Raw genomic sequence first — 21,303 nt, 5'->3', positions numbered from 1 at the left:
TACTTTTGTACTGTTTTATTGTTGTTAGCTGCCCTGAGCCCGGCTTCGGCTGGGGAGGGCGGGATATAAATAAAATATAAATAAATAAATAAATTTTGAGCTCCTTGCATCTCTGAGGACACTAAAGTGGTAGTCATCCAATCTCTGGTTGAGATTTCAGGGGGGGGGGGGGGCGGCAGCATAAAGGATGAGAAGAAAACCATCCAGCAAAACAAAAAAAGAGGATAATTTGATTTTATAACATGGTATGGCCAGCATGTTTTGCCTTGTCGCATTATGTAGGAGGGAAAGGTGAGTTGACCGCATGAACTATATTCAGAGCGCTGCATTAAAAACCTTACATAAGGTTATTGCATTAACATTCTTAATATAGCCCTCCGTGTCATCTTTGCCTGGAGAAGATGACTCACCGAAACACGGTGGGCACGGAACCTCGTAAAACAACATTCTTGTCCTCCTGGCATCATTTTGAATTTCTGCCTCCTATAGTTCTCTTGGCTTGTCTGCATCTTGGCTGTTAAGTCATCTGGGGAAACTTTTCAGCCTCCACGCACACCCCAACATAACACACAACACCCCGACATACACACCCTGCAATATGAAAACACACTAACCAGCAGGGAATTCCCCCTCACCATTGAATTCTGTTTCCCCTCTCCTGCTTTCTCTTGCGGCATCAGAACTGCCAGAAGAATTGGGGTTGGGGGTGTTTTTTGACAGGGGGGGTTGTTTTGAAATGACCCAAACCTTTGAGCCTCCTTTGTGCGTCATTGCCACATATTTATTCAAGATCGTGTTGGTCAGAGGTTTGGGTAGGCGCCTTGAGTCAATAATAATAATAATAATAATAATAATAATAGTTTTATTCTTTATACCCCGCCCATCTGGGTGGGTTTCCCCAGCCACTCTGGGTGGCTCCCAACAGAATATTAAAAATACAATAAAACATCAAACATTAAAAACTTACCTAAACAGGGTTGCCTTCTGATGTCTTCTAAAAGTCAGGTGTTTATTTCCTTGACATCCGATGGGAGGGTGTTCCACAGGGCTGGCGCCACCACCGAGAAGGCCCTCTGCCTGGTTCCCTGTAACATCACTTCTCACAGGGAGGGAACCGCCAGAGGGAACCCTTGGAGCTGGACCTCAGTGTCCGGGCTGAACGATGGGGGTAGAGATGCTACATATGGGCCGAGGCCGTTTAGGGCTTTTAACGTCAGCACAAACACTTTGACTTGTGCTCAGAAACATACTGGGAGCCAATGCCGATCTCTCAGGACCGGTGTTATGTGGTCCCAGCGGTCACTCCCAGTCACCAGTCTAGCTGCTGCATTCTGGATTAGTTATAGTTTCCGGATCACCTTCGAAGGTAGCCCCACGTAGAGCGCATTGCAGTAGTCCAAGCGGGAGATAACCAGAGCATGCACCACTCTGGCGAGACAGTCTGCGGGCAGGGAGGGTCTCATCCTGCGTACCAGATGGAGCTGGGAGACAGCTGCCCTGGACACAGAATTGACCTGTGCCTCCATGGAATTGACCTGTGCCTCCAAAATGGCTCCCAGGCTGCCCACCTGGTCTTTCAAGGGCACAGTTACCCCATCCAGGACCAGGGAGTCCTCCATACCTGCCCACCTCCTGTCTCCCAAAAACAGTACTTCTGTCCTATCAGGATTCAACCTCATATTGCAGGGTGTGTATGTTGGGGTGTTGTGTGTATGTTGGGGTGTGCGTGGAGGCCGAAAGGTTTGCCTGGATGACTTAGCAGCCAAGATAAAGACAGGGGAGAGGGCCCTTGAGATCGAATCCTGCTTTCTGGTTTCCCACTGCCATCTGGCTGGCCGCTGTGAAAACAAGATGCTGGGTTACGTGGACTGTTGGTCTGATCCAGTAGGCTCTTCTTCCTTGCCTATGCTCTACAGCCCTTTTCCCCAACTCCTTTTGCCCTTGTATGGTGTCAGGGACTGGCTGGAGGATGAGGAACCCCCCTAGGGAAAGCCTCAAAGCAGAAAGGCTCAGAGCCGAGGGAGTGGTGGTGGACACAGAGGACAAGTCAGGGTGGGAAGGAGAGGAGGAATGGATGGCAACAGGCTTAGGTGAGCAAGAAGAGCCAGTGAAGAAAGAAGTTCAGACGCAGCTGATGAAGTTCAGAGGCTGCAGAAGCATCCCAGGAGCTTGCCGTTCCTACTGCAATAAGTTCCCATCCCCTCTTGTATCCGAGGCCACAGAGAGCTGTGTTGTGTAGCAGAACAAAGAGCGCAGGTTTCCAGCAGCAGCAGCGTAGTTTAATGATGAGTTTTGGATATAATGGAGGTGTGAAAAGATTTGGATTGTTATAAAAGATGCAGGAGGAGATGATTAGTAATAGGACCCACAAAGGAGAAGAGGGAAGTCCAGGAGATTCGTTAGAATCTTGTTTTTATGTTGCATGTTTGTGATTGTAAAAAAATTTATTTGAAAAACCATATACACACACACACACACACACACACACACACATAGTGGACGCTTGGGTTGCGTATGTGATCTGTGCAGGAGGCACATTCACAACCCGCAGCGTTCGCAACCTGCAGCGCCGTGTCTGCACACGCCCAGGTTGCGATTCGGCGCATGTGCGACCACTGAAACCCGGAAGTAACCCATTCCGGTACTTCCAGGTTTCGGCACGTCCGTAACCTGAAAAAATGCAACTTGAAGCGTCTGTAACCTGAGGTATGACTCTGTGTGTGTGTTTGCAGATAGAGAGAGAGAGAGAGAGATTGCACAGGTTCCCACCACCAGAAGTGAAGTTTAAGGCTGCTTGGAGAACATCTGGCTGGGGAGAAGGAGACAGGGGGAATTAGAAGGCAATGATCATCAGTCCTAGCAACTAGTCCTGCTTAGGAGATATTCCTGCCCTTGTAGGCTGTTTCCTTGAATATAAAGTTAACTTTTCTGCTTGTCCTTGCGTGTTGAGTGCCGGCCTGTATCTGAACCAACCTTGACACACGGTGAAAAATGTAACGTCAGGTGGGTGGGAATGGGGAAAACTGCTTTACTGACACAGGAAGCCAAGAACCACCTCAATTTCAGAAACAGAATCATCTCATGAGTTGGTCTAAGGTGGCCTTTCCTAACCTGTGTGCTCTGCGGATGTCGCTACCATAGCTGTCAACTGTCCCTTATTTGGCGGGAAAGTCCCTTATCCCAGTGCCGTGTCCCGCTGCTGTCCCTTATTGATGGATGTCCCTTAAATTTCCCGGGTTTCAAAGGAAGCAGCTCCTCTCCCTCCCTCCCTGCCGGCCAGGGAGGAGGGAGGCTCCAGCTGTGTTGCTTGGCTGCGTTGCTCACCCAATAAGGAGTCTAAGAACGACTGGAGGGTGGAGCTTGCATGCCTTGTGCCGATCAAATCGGCCGCGTTGCCTGGGGACTCGCCTTTGCTCAGCGCTTCCCAGCAGAGAGGTGGTTTTCCTTGCTGCATCCCCTTTGCCGGGTTGCTGCGCTGTGGGAACCACCGCTTGAGGCTTCTTTTGGCTGCTGGCTGGGCTTTCTGCCTTTGGCTCAGAGGGGCTCAGAAGTTGAACATACCTGTGCCTGAAAAATCCCTTATTTTGGCTGCTGGTCCCTTATTTTTGAGGCTGCTGGTCCCTTATTTTCAAATCTGTAACTTGACAGCTATGGTTGCTACCCAGTGGGCGGTGCTGGCAGGGTGGGCTGGTGGGAGTTGTAGTCCAAACCAGGTTGGGGAAAGAACCATCTAAGGACTTGCATGAACCACTCGCCTTGGATTCGCAGGCTCAGATGCCATCATCCGCCAGCACAAGGCCGCTTGCTTGAGGATCACCGCCATCCTGGCCTGCAAAGACCTGCTGTGGATCGGCACCAGCGCTGGAGTGGTCCTGACTCTGCCCATGATGTCCAACGCCGCCTCCTTGAAGACCCCGCCATCGCCAGTGGGCCTCTCCCAGGGACACACAGGCCACGTCCGGTTCCTCACGTCCATCGAGCTGCCGGAAGGTTTTGACATCCTCTTTCCCCTGCCCAGGGATCCAGGTGGGTTCGAGTAAGATGAGGCAGAAGGGGCAGCCTGGGGTGAGATAACAATCGGGTTTTCCATCTGAGCAGGAAAGGTGTCCATCAGGGATTCTCCAGCTGCGACGTCTGCATTGCAGGGGGCTGCACTAGATAATCATGTGGTGGCGGCGCGGCAGCAGCAGGAGGCCCCATTAGCTAAAGTGGTGCTTCAGGTTAAGAACAGTTTCAGGTTAAGAACGGACCTCCGGAACGAATTAAGTTCTTAACCCGAGGTACCACTGTACATCTATGCATATAGGTAAAGGTAAAGGTACCCCTGCCCGTACGGGCCAGTCTTGACAGACTCTAGGGTTGTGCGCCCATCTCACTCAAGAGGCCGGGGCCAGCGCTGTCCGGAGACACTTCCGGGTCACGTGGCTAGCGTGACATCGCTGCCCTGGCGAGCCAGAGCCGCACACGGAAACGCCGTTTACCTTCCCGCTAGTAAGCGGTCCCTATTTATCTACTTGCACCCAGGAGTGCTTTCGAACTGCTAGGTTGGCAGGCGGTGGGACCGAACAGCGGGAGCGCACCCCGCCACGGGGATTCGAACCGCCGACCTTTCGATCGGCAAGCCCTAGGTGCTGAGGCTTTTACCCACAGCGCCACCCGCGTCCCACATCTATGCATACATGCTTACAAATCTACATAGGGTGCATACTTTGTCCCGGTCGCAGAATTTGGGTTATGCAGGTGCAGAAAGAAGTATGACTCACTCTCCTCCCTGCTTCTAGGTACAGAAAAGTCCAACGACTTGGAGAAACGGGACTCCACGAGGCACAGGCCCCCCAAGTCCAAGATGCTCATCATTAGCGGCGGCGACGGGTACGAGGACTTCCGGCTCACCAACAGCAGCGAGACCGTGGGGAGGGATGATAGCACAAACCACCTGCTCCTCTGGAGGGTCTGACGAGCGAGATGAGGAACAGGGCGGACCCCTCCGGAGGGAGAGAAGCCGGGAGAGAGAGAGAGATTGCGTCCCGTCCTCGCCGTCCCCACACGGACGCGTCCCCGTGTCTCATCTCCCACCCTGAATGTCTCGTGCGCAGGGTCGCCTTTCTGGATCCGCCGCGCGGAGTTAGCGGCGCGCCTCGGGACTGGCCGCGTGCGGAACCTCCAGAACGCAAATCCATGTTGCACGACTCGCGCTTGCTGCTGTGTCTTGAGTGTGCGGGAGGGGGTGCGCTCAGTGAGAGATTAGGTGCAGCCGCCCTCATGCGCCAAGCCCCATTCAAATGGGACTAAGAGAGAAACCATTTAGGAATTCAGCCCTGCTTAGGAAAGGATTGTCTGCTCTGTGTGTGCTGCTTGGTTAGAAACACCCAGCTCAGCCGAGAAGTTGTTGAATCTCGTCGTGTCTCCCGTTTTCGTCCGCTGAGGCCCCCGAGTCCAGGTGGCCGGGGCAACTTCCCCCCCATTCTCACCAAACACGGATCATTTTCCGCCCTCTCTTTGGTTTCTCCTCGCCTTCCTCCATCGGATACGGACGCACAGCTTCTCCACTCGATTCCACCCTTTCGTTCATGCAAGAACCGCTCACCAGAACCAGACACTGCGCACCATCGTCTCGCCAACTTTTGCGAGGCACACTGCAGCCAGCATTAAGATAACTTGAGGGGTGGGGTGGGTGGGTGTCTGTTCGTGTATAAATTACCTTTATTTATTGCCGGCTAGGAGGAGGAGCTGCTCCAGAAAGGAGGGGAACGGGGAGGCGGACTGACGCTGTTTCTGAGCAATTTCCAAAGAGATTGGGATGGTGGGGTGGAGAGCAGTTTTGGTCACTTGTCACGGTCAGAGACACCCCTGAGTCCGGGCTCAGTTGTGATAACCGCAGGGTTGTTCCCGCACATCAGTGTTCGAAGACGTAAGGCTGTGTCGGGTTGCAGTGTTGATGATGGCCGCTACCCAAGATGGTGGCTGGAGTTTGTGTCTGCTGAGAAGGAAGGGAAGAGAGGTTGGGCATGGAGAAAGCCCGTTCTTGATGGGGGGGTGGGGGGCACCAGAGACAAAAGACAAGAATCTTGACAGGATGATTGTGCAATATTGAGCAGCATTCCCCACCAACCCCGCACAGGCCAGGAGGCCGCACCACACAGAGGCCTCATCCGTTACCATGGCAACCGTACTCCATGTTGTCAGGGGGTGGGTGGGCAGGAGTTTGCACCACCCTGGTCTTCTACCTTGTACAGTATTTATGATTTATTTGTTGTGGTTGTTTTTTATTTTATTTTATTTTATTGTTTTTTTAAAAAAAGAAAACCTAGCTACCGTTTGTGGAGGGAGTCAGCGAGTTGAACTGTTAGCGGCGCTTAATTTAATCAAGCTCGTAATCTTCCGTTGCGAGAGGGGTAAATTTGCCTCAGAGACCGAAAGGTCTCCACAGGCAGATTGAAGGCCGTCCTTAAAACCTTGAACAAAGTTAGATCCCCGCTAGCATCATTGTGAACATGGTTGAGGCCTGGGAAGAAAGCGGGCTGCATTTCGCTAGCAGACCACGGGACGCATTCTGGGGACACATCAGTTGCCAGGTTTCCTGCAAAGATTCCTGAAGGAGGTGAACCGTTGCTTGATCCTGCAAGGAACCTCTCGGCTGCCCAGTCCTCTGCGTATTTACTCAGAGGTACGTCCCGCTGACTTTCAGTGGTGCTTACTCCCAGGTAAGTGTGTGTGAGATTGCAGCCTTCGTGCTCTGAGGCGAGAGTTCTTACTCGGGATCCCATTAAATCCGCCAACACAAAACCTCACCTGATTGGTCTGGTGCGAGTTGGAAGTCTGAAACATCCGGGGGTTGTCGGGTTGACCAGAGGCACATGTTGCGTGCACAGTTGCGTTGTCGATTTAAAATGAATTGGGAGGCCGCTGGCATTCCAATAACCAGATGAATAGGCCGTGCATTATGGAAGCCAGACCACCTCCCAGTGAACATTGCCAAAGGTGGGGAAAGGGTTTGGGGGTGGCAAGATGTCAAACCAGTGTCTCCTCCTCTGAAGTGAAGGTGAAGCATCTCATGTATCCACTCAGTACCCCCAATTTCCCCTAAGACAGGAATACAGCTGATACCTCGAGCCAAGAACAAGGTCTCCTTATAAACACATACGTAGTGTTTCTTATGCACCGAGACTGGATGCCAATGAAGACATTAAAGAAAAGAATTGTTTTCAGCTGGATGCTATCCTATCAGAGATGCCTAAGGTGATTTTAATGCAGGCATAAGCAAACTCAGCTCTCCAGCTGTTTTGGGACTACAATTCCCATCATCCCTGACCACTGGTCCTGTTAGCTAGGAATCATGGGAGTTGTGGTCCCAAAACATCTGGAGGGTCGAGTTTGCCTATGCCTGTTTTAATGCAAGAGTTGGGCGAGATGTCAATCTGCGGCCTGAAACTATTGGGAAAGAAGGAATTGGCAACAGCAACCACAACTTTTGACTATCTGTGCAGTGCACAACCTTGTTATTGCCAACATAAACTTTCGACAAATTTAAAACATTATGGAGGCGCCCTTGGTCGAACCACTGGCACCTCTTAGACTATGTGGTTGTCTAAGCTGAAGATCGCCGAGATGTGTGAACAGAGCTATAATGAGTGTCTATGACTTCTGGACACATCACCGATTAATACGCTCCACGGTGGCTATCAAGATTGTACCTCAATGCAGACTTCAGGAAGGGAAACTAAGGTGCAAAATGAACACTCAAGCCCTTCAAGATCCTATTAAGCGGGATTGCTTCCAAAGGACCGTCTGCTTTCAGAGTTCCCTGATAACATTGAGGAACACTAAAAAACATCCATTATTGCAGCCTGTGAACAAACTATTAAATACCAAACTAAGAAACACCAGGACTGGTTTGATGACAAAGACAGTGAGATTGAACACATTCTTGACAAGAAAAGGAAGGCCTTTCAGATCTGGCAAAGAGATAGAAACTGCGCCACCGAGGAAAAAACCTATGCCAATGCGAAGGCTGAGGTTCAAAGAACCAGAGAACTAAAGAACACCTGGTGGATTAAAAAAGCTCAAGAGATCCAGCACTTAGCTGATGCTCATGATGCACAGAGTTTCTTTAAAGCCATAAAGACCATCTATGGGCCAATAAATAATGGCATATGCCCCCTATGCTCAACAGATGGTAAGGTAAAAGGACCCCTGACCATTAGGTCCAGTCGTGGCAGACTCTGGGGTTGTGGTGCTCATCTCGCTTTATTGGCCGAGGGAGCCGGCGTACAGCTTCTGGGTCATGTGGCCAGCATGACTAAGCTGCTTCTGGCGAAACCAGAGCAGCGCACAGAAGCACCGAACAGAATGTACCACACTTCAAAAAAATAAAGAAGCTATTGCACTGCATTGGAAAGAATATTACCAGCATCTCCTTAACTGCAACTCCCCTGTAGCTGCTGAGGTCCCCTCACAAATTCCGCAAAAACAAATTAAGAGATGACCTTGCAGTATCTCCAAAATGGGAGAGTGGTGTACGGCTATTAACCAAATGGAAAACAACAAAGCCAGCAGACCTGATGGGATACCTGCTGAAGTCTTCAAAGTGGGTGGAATTGAACTTCCACAACAACTTCACAAGCTCATCGAAAAAATCTGGGAGCGAAAGGAGCTCCCAACAGACTTTAGGGATGTCAGAATTATCAGTCCTACCCTTCCTGAATCCCAAAATAGTTTTAGACCTTCCAGGGGGACAGTAGAAATGATTTTCAGTGTTTGGCAGCATCAAGCAAAATGCAGAGAGCAAAACCAACCCCTGTATATGGCATTTATTGACCTGACTAAGGCCTTCAACACTGTAAATTGTAATGCCCTGCGGACTGTCCTTCTGAAAATTAGCTGCCCAGATAAATTTGTAAACATCATTCTGCTCCTTCGTGATATGACGGCAACAATCGCAGATAACAATGGCTCTCAAAATGAACCATTCACAGTGGGATCGGGTGTTAAACAGGGTTCTGTTATTGCCCCAACTCAGTTTATTATTTTCATTGCCATGATCCTACACTTTGTCAAAGGAATACTCCCCACCGGAGTAGAAATCATATATTGTACAGATGGAAAGCTCTTTAATCTGAGTAGGCTGAAAGCAAAAAGTAAGGTTACTGTAATTTCTGCCATAGAGCTTCAGTATGCTGATGACAACATAGTGTATGCCCATTCAGAGGATGACCTCCAAACCATCCTAAATATCTTCGCAGAAGCTTGTGAAAAGCTTGGTCTATTGCTCAACATCCAAAAAAACCAAAGTGCTGCACCAACACGCACAAAACAATACCCCTGCTGCGGCACAAGTCCAACTCAGTGGTGTAACTTTGGGAAATGTTGATCACTTCTCCTACCTGGGCAGTTATCTTTCCACAAGGGCTGGAATCCAGCACTGCCTGAGCTCTCTGAGCGCAGCTTTCTCCCGATTGAAGTGCAGAGTGTTTGAGGACTGGGACATTCGCAGGGAAACCAAAATGCTTCCTTTGTACTACCTATTATACTACCAAAAGCTAATGTACTACCAAACTTACTGTATGCCTGTGAAACATGGGCCACTTATAAACTCCAGCTCCAACACCCCGAAAGATTCCATCAACTGTGTCTCCAAAAAATGTTACAAATGACTTGGGAAGACAGGTGAACTAATGTCAGTGTACTGGAAGAAGTAAAGATCCCCAGTGTTGAAGCAATGTTTCTTCGACATCAGCTTCGTTGGACTGGTCATGTTGTGCGGATGCCTGATGATCGTCTTCCAAAGCAACTACAGTGGTGACTCACAAGACGAAATTAATTCGTTCTGCGAGTTTTTTCGTCTTGTGAATTTTCCGTCTTGCGAAGCACGGTTTCCCATAGGAATGCATTGACGGTTTTAAGAAAAAGGCGCAAGACGTTTTCATCTTGTGAAGCAAGCCCATAGGGAAATTCGTCTTGCGAAGCAACTCAAAAAACAAAAAACTCTTTCGTCTTGCCAGTTTTTCATCTTGCGAGGCATTCGTCTTATGAGGTACCACTGTATTCTATTCCAAACTTTAAAATGGAAAGCGTAATGCTGGTGGTCAACAAAAGAGGTTTAAAGACTGTCTCAAGGCAAATCTTTAAAAATGTAGTATATACACCAACAACTGGGAAACACTGGCCTGTGAGCGCTCCAGTTGGAGAACAGCCTTCACCAAAGGTGTCATGGGCTTTGAAGACGCTCGAACTCAGGACGTAAGGGAGAAACATGCTAAGAGGAAGGCACGCTTGGCAAATCTACACCGTGATCAACTCTCACCCGGAAACCAATGTCCCCACTGTGGAAGGACGTGTGGGTCCATAATTGGCCTCCACAGTCACTTAATGGACTCACTGTTAAGATTGCGTTCATGGAAGACAATCTTACTCAGGTGCGAGCGATTGCCAAAGAAGAAGAAAATATTTGTTTAGACTAAAGAGTTTGTTTCGATTAGGTCCTAGAGATAGAAAATTTCACCCAGACTTCATATGAGTTAGGCACAAAATTTAAAATCCCTCCATCCTACCATCCACTTTATAAAAAGACCAAAGGCAACTTACATCATAAAACTGGGTTTCATAATCCGCATTTGAGACCAGAACTCAGATTTTGAAGCCAAATGGTAAAGGTTTGACACTCAGCTTTGCAATAATAAAAAAGTAAAGGGTAAAGGGACCCCTGACCATTAGGTCCAGTTGTGGCCAACTCTGGGGTTGCGGCGCTCATCTTGCTTTATTGGTCGAGGGAGCCAGCATACAGCTTCCAGGTCATGTGGCCAGCATGACTAAGCCGCTTCTGGAGAACCAGAGCAGCGCACGGAAACGCCGTTTACCTTCCTGCCGGAGTGGTACCTATTTATCTACTTGCACTTTGACATGCTTTCGAACTGCTAGGTTAGCAGGAGCAGGGACCGAGCAACAAGAGCTCACCCCGTCGCGGGGATTCGAACCGCTGACCTTCTGATCAGCAAGTCCTAGGTTCTGTGGTTTAACCCACAGCGCCACCCGCGTCCCATTTTGCAATAATAGTAATAATGCTATAATTTGTATAATTTGTGCCCCGCCCATCTGACCAGGTTGCCCCAGCCACTCTGGGCAGCTTTCAACAAAATATAAAAACAGTAAGTCATACATTTAAAACTTCCCTATTCAGGGCTGCCTCCAAGTGTCTTCTAAAAGTCAGATAGTTGCTTATTTCCTTGACATCTGATGGGAGGGCTTTCCACAGGGCAGACGCCACCACCGAGAAGGCCCTCTGCCTGGTTCACTTCTGATGGCTGAATTCCCCCTAGGAGGTTTTGGAATCCATAGACTGGACTGGCACACTTAGAAAATTGAGTTTTTGATTCAAAGTCACTCAGCCTGGAATTGATGTGTATTTCTTTTTGCGGGAGGGTGTGTGTGTGTGCTGTTTGTCTCCATTGGATCACGTGATGAGTGCCGAGGCTTCTTTCAAAAATGAGTCATGAGGAGCAAGCTTTAATCTGCATACCTGGGCAGAATGCAATGCACAATGCACATAATCTGATATCTTCTTATTCAGAAGCTGTTTCCATGAAATGCAGAAAATGCACCCATATTAGCTCTTTTAATCTGCATCTATTCTCAGTGCTTTAATTTTGCAATCCCCATTTCCATACCTTTCTTTGAAACCAGGAGGGATGGGAACTGTGTTTTTGGAACAGGGATTCTGCTCAGGATATACAGGTCACTGAGGAGCCTGACCCTGAACAATTGTTTGCATTCCAGAAATAGAATTTAGGAGGTCACAGACTGCGTGTCTTCATCATGACCTTGCCATCTACAAAATGGAACACAGAGATTTAAAATCCTTCCTTAAATAGGTATGTGTCTGTGGAAATTAAGCAGTCCCGATTCAATCCTGCCACTTGCATGAGCTCACTAGTTTGCCTTAGACAGCCATTCCGTCTTCAGCTTTGGGGTTCACAAACTGACCAGCCTTACAGGGTTGTTGTAATGATTACATGGAGATGGAGTATGCGGAACGCTTGAAATACTCCATGGGCTAAGGTCAAGTCATACTGTGTGAGTGCAATGGAGGAAGGGGAGGTTTTTTGCCTGTTGCTCAATCTTCGCGTTAGAATGTTAAGCATTTTGCGCTTGGGGACTCTGCAGATTGCCCAGGCGGTATGCAAAATGAACACGGAAGCTTTGCAGATCCCCCAGGCGATGTACAAAACATCTCTGATCCGTTCGTTCACGTTCTCCATCTTCCGCTGAGCCAAATTGACTGTGCAAAATGCAAAGTCCCCCATGGAGCCGCTTAGCGTTACAAATGTTCCCTGTGTGTCCACACGAGTCCCTTGGGTTTGTGCTTGTTCACAAGCCAACACACGTTCACCCCAGCAGGTGCACGAGTGTGTGGGTTTTAGGGGTCCCCCCTAACCTGTCTTACTGAGGCCAGGCTGAGAATCTCCCATGTGTGGAAGGCAGCGCAGGCGTAGGAAAAGTGATGCTCTACAGATGTTGCTGGACTACAACTCCAAGCAGAAAGGCCAAAGGTGAGGGATGGCAGGAATTGCAATCTGGCAACCTCCTATGGGGTAGCTGTGGTGCAGGATCACAGATTGTTGTTGTTGTTTAGTTGTGCCCGGCTCTTCGTGACCCCATGGACCGGAGCACGCCAGGCACTCCTGTCTTCCACTGCCTCCCGCAGTTTGGTCAAACTCATGTTAGTAGCTTCGAGAACACTGTCCAACCATCTCGTCCTCTGTCGTCCCCTTCTCCTTGTGCCCTCCACCTTCCCAACATCAGGGTCTTTTCCAGGGAGTCTTCTCTTCTCATGAGGTGGCCAAAGTCTTGGAGCCTCAGCTTCAGGATCTGTCCTTCCAGTGAGCACTCAGGGCTGATTTCCTTCAGAATGGATCAGTTTGATCTTCTTGCAGTCCATGGGACTCTCAAGAGTCTCCTCCAGCACCAGAATTCAAAAGCATCCATTCTTTGGCGATCAGCCTTCTTTATCACAGACAAAAGTAGACATCTTTTATTAGCTCCTTTGGGTGCTTTTGGTTGCCATAGATGAGCAACCTCTTGGCCGTTGCAAAACTAAGGATTTTTGTGTTTGACTAGCGACTCCCATGTAAACCCATCACAAAGGACCGGAAGGGAGAACCTCATACCTGATGGGTGGGACCTAACTTTAAAGGATCGGACAAATTCATGGAGCAGAGGGCTTTCAATGGCTTCTGGCCACAGTGGCCATGCTCTGCTGCCACAGTGGGAGGCATCAATGCTTCTTTTGCTGGAAACCACAGGAGGGGAGATTTGCTTTTGTGTTTGAATCCTGATCGCATGATCCAGCCCCCACTTCTTAGGCTTTTAACTTGCGGCCTGGTCGTGTGTGCATGTTTACACCATAGCTGCCCCACCACATTCAATGGGGCTAGGTAAGTCGGCTCTCTGACATCTGGGAAACTCTGCTATAGACTCCTGGTCATTATGGGATGGATGATTCAGCATCAGAAACAAACGGACGATAAGCAAGTCCCGTCCCCCCCCCCAAATCATAGCTGTCAGCGTCTCCCTTTTTTTAAGGGGAATTCCCTTATTCCGAATAGGATTCCTCGCAAGAAAAGGGAAAAGTTGACAGCTATGCCCCAAATACCCAAAGTTAGTATGGCAGCACTTCTATGCAAGGATCAGATGCGACACTCACCCACCCCACTTTCCTCTCTAGGTTTTCCGACACAAACCAAGTTTACTTCCTGCATTCTCAAAAGATGCTCACGGATCTCCCTTGGTCTTGTTTCGAGATTCGAACACTCAAAGGGGTGGAATTGTTTATAGCCCTCTGGTAGGCTTCTTCAACATGGCTCCTCTCCCGGGTCATAACTGTCAGCAGCTGACATTTGCAAGACATCTAGAGGGCAGCGTGGTGGGCAAGGCTTCTCTGTGGCTTGAAAAGTGAAGACATTCCCTACTCCAAAAAGAATGTGCATTCCTGGACCTGTGGCATCGATAAGTTTTGAGGGGTGCCCCTGATGCACTGTTTTGTTGGCAAACATCACGAAACCTGTGTCAGACATAACCTGTTATGTGTATCCAAAATGGCACTGGAAATGCATTTTGGGGCTAAGGATACACAATAGAGAAGCTTTGCTTACGGCGTTAATACATTCATATTCCGTTTATTCCGCTCTCGCCTCTGGTCAAATAGGTTGTGCAGGTTTCTGAAGCACCGCAGCACAAACCTGCCAGGCCTGTTTGACCAAGCTGAAAGTGCATTGCCATGAACAGCGCTTCCTGTTCCTAACGCCTTTCATTCCTTGTGCCTGAAAGGCATATAAATATTGATTAATTGGTTCCTACTACAGGAAGCAGCTGTTTTGAATTCTGATTCTAGTCCTCAGTGATGTGTGTGGCCTGGCGCGTGGACGCAACCTTGCTCCAATGAACTTAATGTGCAAAAAAAAATTTGCTTTCCCAATGGCTGGCTTTGCCACAAAGGAACATATCTTTTGTGCAGGTCTTTGGTATAGGAGCCTTATATCCAAAGAGGCGCAAAGGCTTCACTCTTCGTGGCAAGCACACAATCTGCCATGAAATGCCCTCCCTGCTCCTTAATCCTGTGCGTTGAGAAGATGCTGTGGTTGCTCAGTGGCGTGCGCTCTGCACATGTGCAGAGGCATTTCCCCCTCCTAATCGATTCACATATCCCAGGACTCGGTTGTGACATCGTATAGATTTCCTGGGCTGAGGATCGACACGAAATGAAGCCCAGGCTGGGTACCGAAATGTGAAGATTTGGGTATTTGTGGAATGTGGCTCCCACATCATCACCAAATATAGCGGCTGATGTGATGGGAGAAGCATTTCTGAAAACCTCCACTCCACGGTCTGCCTTTGCAGTGTTGCGCTTGTGGTTGTTTGTTGTTGTGGTTGCATGGAAAACACCTTAAACAGAATGACTTGGGAGCGGAAAAGGCTGATGCTAGCAAGTCTCTCTTTCCAGTGACAACCCGCTCCTCCCCATCTCAAAGTTTAACTCTCTTACTGACCTCCTTGGCTGCCGAAGACTTACTGTAAATATTGGTATATATCGCCTCCTCTGTACATAACGCCCTCGAGTCTTGATTGTCGATACGGATTTAATGGCATATTTTTATATACTTGTTTAAGTTTCCACCGGCGCAAGCGAGGGTGCCGACACACAGCCTTTTAAGTTATGATGACAACTCTTAAGCGTTGAATTGAAAGACGAGGACAAAACAGGGAAGAGCAAAGAAACAGAACAAGATTCCTTGCCCAAAACGTTACCAATTCCAGTGAGATGTTAACAATTATTAGTCCTGGGGTTTTATTTTATTTTTTCCTTTTTCGTCACTGTGGGTTCCTAGTCATTAAAGGTCACTGGTGTCAGAACCCAGCCTTGGCGTGTGGACTCTTCTTTTGCAGGCTTCGGCCGGATTAGGGGACGGGGCACTGAGCTTTCCTATTGGACAGAGTTGGCAAAAGAGTTCTCTATTTTCTTTTACCTTATTTCGTTTTCACAAGTGTTGCACCTCCCTGTGAACCTCCTGGTGGTCCAGACACTGATTGAGGATGCATGCTGGCATAATTTTAATAGTTTTAATTATTATTTATACCTTGCTCATCTGGCCGGGTTTCCCCAGCCACTCTGGGCGGCTCCCAGCAGAATATTAAAAACACGATGAAACATCAAACATTAAAAGCTTCCCTAAACGGGGCTGCCTTCAGATGTCTTCTATATGTCAGATAGTTGTTGTTCTCTTTGACATCTGATGGGAGGGCTCTCCACAGGGCGGGCGCCACTACCGAGAAGGCCCTCTGCCTGGTTCCCTGCAGCTTTGCTTCTCGCAATAAGGGAACCGCCTGAAGGCCCTCGGCGCTGGGCCTCAGAGTCCGGGCAGAACGATGGGGGTGGAGACGCTCCTTCAGGTCTACTGGACCGAGGCCATTTAGGGCTTTAAAGGTCAGCACCAACACTTTGAATTGTGCTCGGAAACGTACTGGGAGCCAATGTAGGTCTTTTGCAATGTGTCTGGAAGTGCAGGATTCTGTCCACACAGGATAAGAATGTGAATGGGGGGGTGGGGGAGAACATCAGGTACAAAGTGCCCCCAGTTCCCTTAAAAAAAAAACATTTCCCCCTTGATTCCAAAAAAACTCACCCCAGTGCCCCCTACCCTACCATAGAAAAAGCATCTTCCAGAATAGCAGTTTGCACGACCCACCTAGGAAAAGAATAACAATGAAACTCAGAACAGTACATTCATCCCACATTTATTCCAAATCCAATTTAAACTATTTAGTACAGCAAAATGGAACAGCTTGATCCGGAGATGGTAGCTTTTCGAAGTTTCTCATTTACAAAGTCTTCCTCATTTGTACCTCTCTCACACCCTGCCTCCTTAGCTCCACCACACCCCCAGTAATCCTAGGGTACCACCCCCTTGGGGAGCTCTAGCAAGATCAACACACTTTTTAAAACCAACAAACTTTTTGAGCTTTGGAAAGTGACGAGGAATCAAACGATGAACAGGAAGATGTCTAAACACTCTGCAAACAGATGGGAATGAGTGTGGAACGAATGCCCGTCGTCGCATAAAAAGGTAAAGGTACCCCTGCCCGTACGGGCCAGTCTTGACAGACTCTAGGGTTGTGCGCCCATCTCACTCTAGAGGCCGGGAGCCAGCGCTGTCCGAAGACACTTCCGGGTCACGTGGCCAGCGTGACAAGCTGCATCTGGCGAGCCAGCGCAGCACACGGAACGCCGTTTACCTTCCCGCTAGTAAGCGGTCCCTATTTATCTACTTGCACCCGGGAGTGCTTTCGAACTGCTAGGTTGGCAGGCACTGGGACCGAACGACGGGAGCGCACCCCGCCACGGGGATTCGAACCGCCGACCTTTCGATCGGCAAGCCCTAGGCGCTGAGGCTTTTACCCACAGCGCCACCCGCGTCCCCCGTCGTCGCATAACCTCCCCGTAAACTAACCAGAGCAAATGCTCATTGTATAATCTGACCTCCACTTTGTCTGAATATATCAGGATGTAAAAGGACCCCTGACCGTTAGGTCCAGTCGCGGACAACTCTGGGGTTGCGGCGCTCATCTCGCTTTCTTGGCTGAGGGAGCCAGCGTACAGCTTCCGGGTCATGTGGCCAGCATGACTAAGCCGCTTCTGGCGAACCAGAGCAGCGCATGGGAACGCCGTTTCCTTCCCGCCGGAGCGGTACCTAATTATCTACTTGCACTTTGACATGCTTTCAAACTGCTAGGTTGGCAGGAGCTGGGACAGAGCAATGGGAGCTTACTCCGTCGCAAGGATTCGAACCGCCGATCGGCAAGCCCAAGGCTCATTGGTTTAGACCACAGTGCCACCCGCGTCCCTCCTCTTATTTAATACATAGGTATAAATAACTGGGGACGTGGGTGGTGCTGTGGGTTAAACCACAGAGCCTAGGACCTGCCGATCAGAAGGTTGGCAGTTCGAATCCCCGCAGTGGGGTGAGCTCCCGTTGCTTGATCCCTGCTCCTGCCCACCTAGCAGTTCGAAAGCACATCAAAGTGCAAGTAGATAAATAGGTACCGCTCCAGCAGGAAGGTAAATGCCGTTTCTGTGTGCTGCTCTGGTTCGCCAGAAGCTGCTTAGTCCTGCTGGCCACATGACCCGGAAGCTGTACGCCGGCTCCCTCGGCCAAGAAAGCGAGATGAGCGCCACAACCTCAGAGTTGTCTCTGACTGGACCTAATGGTCAGGGGTCCCTTTACCTTTTTATAAATAGCTGAGAGCAGTACTGTTTGCACAGCAGAACTGTTTGCACAGCAGGACTTTCCCCCCATCTCCCTCCGCTGTACACCCCCTAAATCTGTTGTGGGTTTTCCACCAACCTCCCATAGCAGACATTTTTTTTGGGGGGGGGAGCATTGAGCAAGCAGAAGTTCTGCTTCTGCAGCTCTTTGAGAGCCAGTGTGGTGTAGTGGTTGAGAGCGGTAGTCTTGTAATCTGGGGAACCGGGTTTGCGTCTCTGCTCCTCCACATGCAGCTGCTGGGTGACCTTGGGCCAGTCACACTTCTCTGAAGTCTCTCAGCCCCACTCACCTCACAGAGTGTTTGTTGTGGGGGAGGAAGGGAAAGGAGAATGTTAGCCGCTTTGAGTCTCCTTAAAGGGAGTGAAAGGCGGGATATCAAATCCAAACTCTTCTTCTTCTTCTTCTTAGTTGACTACTGCCCTAAGTCCGCACCCGTACATCTCTAGGGTGCTTCGTGGTCTCCCGAGTCCCTGCCCTCCTATCGATCAAGCAAAACAAGCCCTACCCTACAGCCAGAGGGAGAAAAGGCCTGCCTAATGATGCCAGTCTGCCAGTTAAATGCCAGGTGCAGACCTGGCAGGTGTTTTGCACAAACCGCCTGCTCAAGTGGGGGGGGGGGGGAGAGGCCTCTTGCCGGTCTAGGTATCCATCAAAAAGCCACTCGTCATGGCATATTATTGGTAAACCTCTTGGCACTTCCAAATGGGCAAAACAACTGCCGCCGCCAACCAAGCTTTTAGGAGAAAATACTGGGCGAGGTGCAATAGCCTTGGTTGTGTTCAAAGCACTCTTAAGGCCTGATTACGTGATGCAACAGGGGTCAAGCATTTAAGCCCAATTTGGGGTTTAGATGTTTATGTGGGCTGCTTTTGTTGACGAGCAGTGGATTGTGAAAGGGCAATTGATCCTTAAGATTCAGCCTGTCTGGCTTTCTTATGATGAAAGAAAAGCCTCATAAGAAAAGCCTGCAGGATCAGGCCAGTGGCCCCAGCTAGTCCAGCATCAGGGGCCGATCAGATGGCCCAAATTCTTCTCCTACTCCAATTTTAGCTCTTCTACTCAGATCTGAATTCGGTTCAGATTTCTCGCTTCCTTTCAACCCCACCGACTCTGAGCAGTTGTGCTCCCTTTACAAATGTGGCCTGGCTGAAAAGTAAGGTGAGATACATACTAGATTTGGGGAGGGGGCCAGATAGCTCAACTAGTTTCTGATACATATATGAGGAGCTGACACACCAGACCAACCCTGTGTGAGATGCCAGTTCTGGGGGGCAGGCAGAGGGCAGAGGAAGAAAAGGGGAGCAGAGCAGAGCACAAGGGAGTCTTCTTTTTTTTTTTAATTGCTTTGTGTGCCCGCGTCTAATCATGCCCCTTTCTTAAAATTTATTTCCTGCTGTGGGTTTTCCTTTTTGCAAATCTACCAAAGAATGAAACAAAACCAGGATTCAGGGGGATTTCTCTGGACGGCGGAGGGCATGTGCCCCATTGGTGTAATGGTGGTGGAAATGCTATGTAGGATCAATAAATCAATCTTTATTGCAGTCGAAAGACCAGATAGCAGAATGAACAACAGCAACAACAACAGCAGATGCAGTAGACGGAATTGAAAATTCCCTATGTACTTATTTGCATTAAAAATGGAACACCTTCAGCTAAAATCTTTATTCCAGAGTTTAAAATCAGTACTCATTCAAGGGGAGGAGGGACAAAAAACAAGGGTGGGGGGGCTTGAGGAAGGTCGGTTGGGGTGGAGTGAGATTCCTCTGGGGAATGTTGGAAGGTATGAGAGTGTGTGCAGCCCCCAAACATACCTGAAAGTGTCAGAAGGATAGTTCACTGCTAGCTTTGACCTGGTTCTCAACCTTCCACAGTGAAGAGTCAGTCATTCATTTTATTTCTACGCTGCTTCTCCACACACAAAAACCATGTTCGAAGTAGCTCCCAATATGATTACCAGATTTTTTTCAATGAATCCGGGGACACTTTTTTTTTTTGAAGCTGAGTGCTCTGGTCCATGGGGTCACGAATAGTCGGACACGACTAAACAATAATAATAATAATAATAATAATAATAATAATAATAATAATAATAATAATAATAATTTATTTGTACCCCGCCCATCTGGCTGGGTTTCCCCAGCCACTCTGGGCGGCTTCCATGAAACAAAAAATACAGTAAAATATCACAGATTAAAAACTTCCTTGAACAGGGCTGCCTTAACAACAACAATTTGTCCGGGGACAGATTTGCAAATCTGGGGACGTCTGGTAACCCTAGCTTACAACAAAGGAAAAAGGATGGCATGCCCAAACTTGTTTAGTCATTTAGTCGTGTCCGACTCTTCGTGACCCCATGGACCAGAGCACGCCAGGCCCTCCTGTCTTACACTGCCTCCCGCAGTTTGGTCAAACTCATGCTGGTAGCTTCGAGAACATGGTCCAAGCATCTCATCATCTGTCGTCCCCTTCTCCTTGTGCCCTCCATCTTTCCCAACATCAGGGTCTTTTCCAGGGAGTCTTCTCTTCTCATGAGGGGGCCAAAGTCTTGGAGCCTCAGCTTCAGGATCTGTCCTGAGCACTCAGGGCTGATTTCCTTCAGAATGGATGCCCAAAAGCAATTTCATAATAACATAGCAAAGCAGCACTGTAGCACATGCAAAAAACAACAACATTTCAGTACTATATAACAAGATTAGATAAACAGCACCTAGCATCCTAGAGCAAAAGAAACCAGGAAGCTTCACAGTCTCACCGATGAGGAAGACGTTTGTTCAGCTCACATGTAACTAAATTCGCCTTGCCTGAACTAGTTCGTGAACTGAAATGCAGCTACCCTTCGCCCTTCGGATTTTGCTACGTGGTTTTCCAACCTAAGCAGCATCACAAAGGTGCACACCAGCAAAACATACGCACAGAGATGTGTAAAGGATAGCAGTGTTCAAAACTGCATTATGGGTGCCGGTGCGGTGTAGTGGGTAGAGTGTCAGACTAGGACCTGGGAGACCTGAGTTCGAATCCCCTCTCGCCCATGAAATGCCTGGTGGCCTTGGGCCAGTCGCTGCCTCTCAGCCTAACCAACTCACAGGGCTTTTGTGGGGATTAAATGAGCAGGGAAGGGAAAGAGCCATGTACAGCACCTTGAACTCTGTGAAGGAAAAAGTGGGATATTGATGTGATAAACTAATTAAACAAATAATATATGGGGGGACTGCTTGCAAAAAACCTTACAACAGGAAAAAATAGCATAGGGAAATGTGTATATTAGGAAATTTCATACAGATCAATTATTATTATTATTATTATTATTATTATTATTATTTACTTATACCTGGCCCATCTGGCTGGGTCTCCCCCAGCCACTCTGGGCTGCTCCCAACAGGATATTAAAAACACAAAAAACATCAAAAGCTTCCCTAAACAGGGCTGCCTTCAGATAGTCAGATAGTTGCTTATTTCCTTAACATCTGGTGGGAGGGCGTTCCACAGG

At 48.8% G+C, this 21,303-nt stretch overlaps 1 protein-coding gene across 1 annotated transcript in view; it reads left to right on the top strand.

The window, feature by feature from the left end:
• The window catches only part of ARHGEF17 (Rho guanine nucleotide exchange factor 17), a 184,099-nt gene extending 177,815 nt beyond the window's left edge, over positions 1-6,284 (top strand). The window contains exons 20-21 of the mRNA XM_083436021.1: positions 3,769-4,026; positions 4,782-6,284. Coding sequence (XP_083292147.1) covers positions 3,769-4,026; positions 4,782-4,957 — 434 coding nt within the window. The 3' untranslated portion in view covers positions 4,958-6,284. The remainder of the gene's footprint in view (positions 1-3,768; positions 4,027-4,781) is intronic.
• The last annotated feature ends 15,019 nt before the right edge of the window (positions 6,285-21,303 follow it).

Source organism: Podarcis tiliguerta (assembly GCF_965153285.1).
Source record: "Podarcis tiliguerta genome assembly, chromosome: 4".
Classification (NCBI taxonomy): domain Eukaryota; kingdom Metazoa; phylum Chordata; class Lepidosauria; order Squamata; family Lacertidae; genus Podarcis; species Podarcis tiliguerta.
Note: the sequence above shows the minus strand (reverse complement) of the source record. Positions and strands in the feature narration are given on the sequence as shown.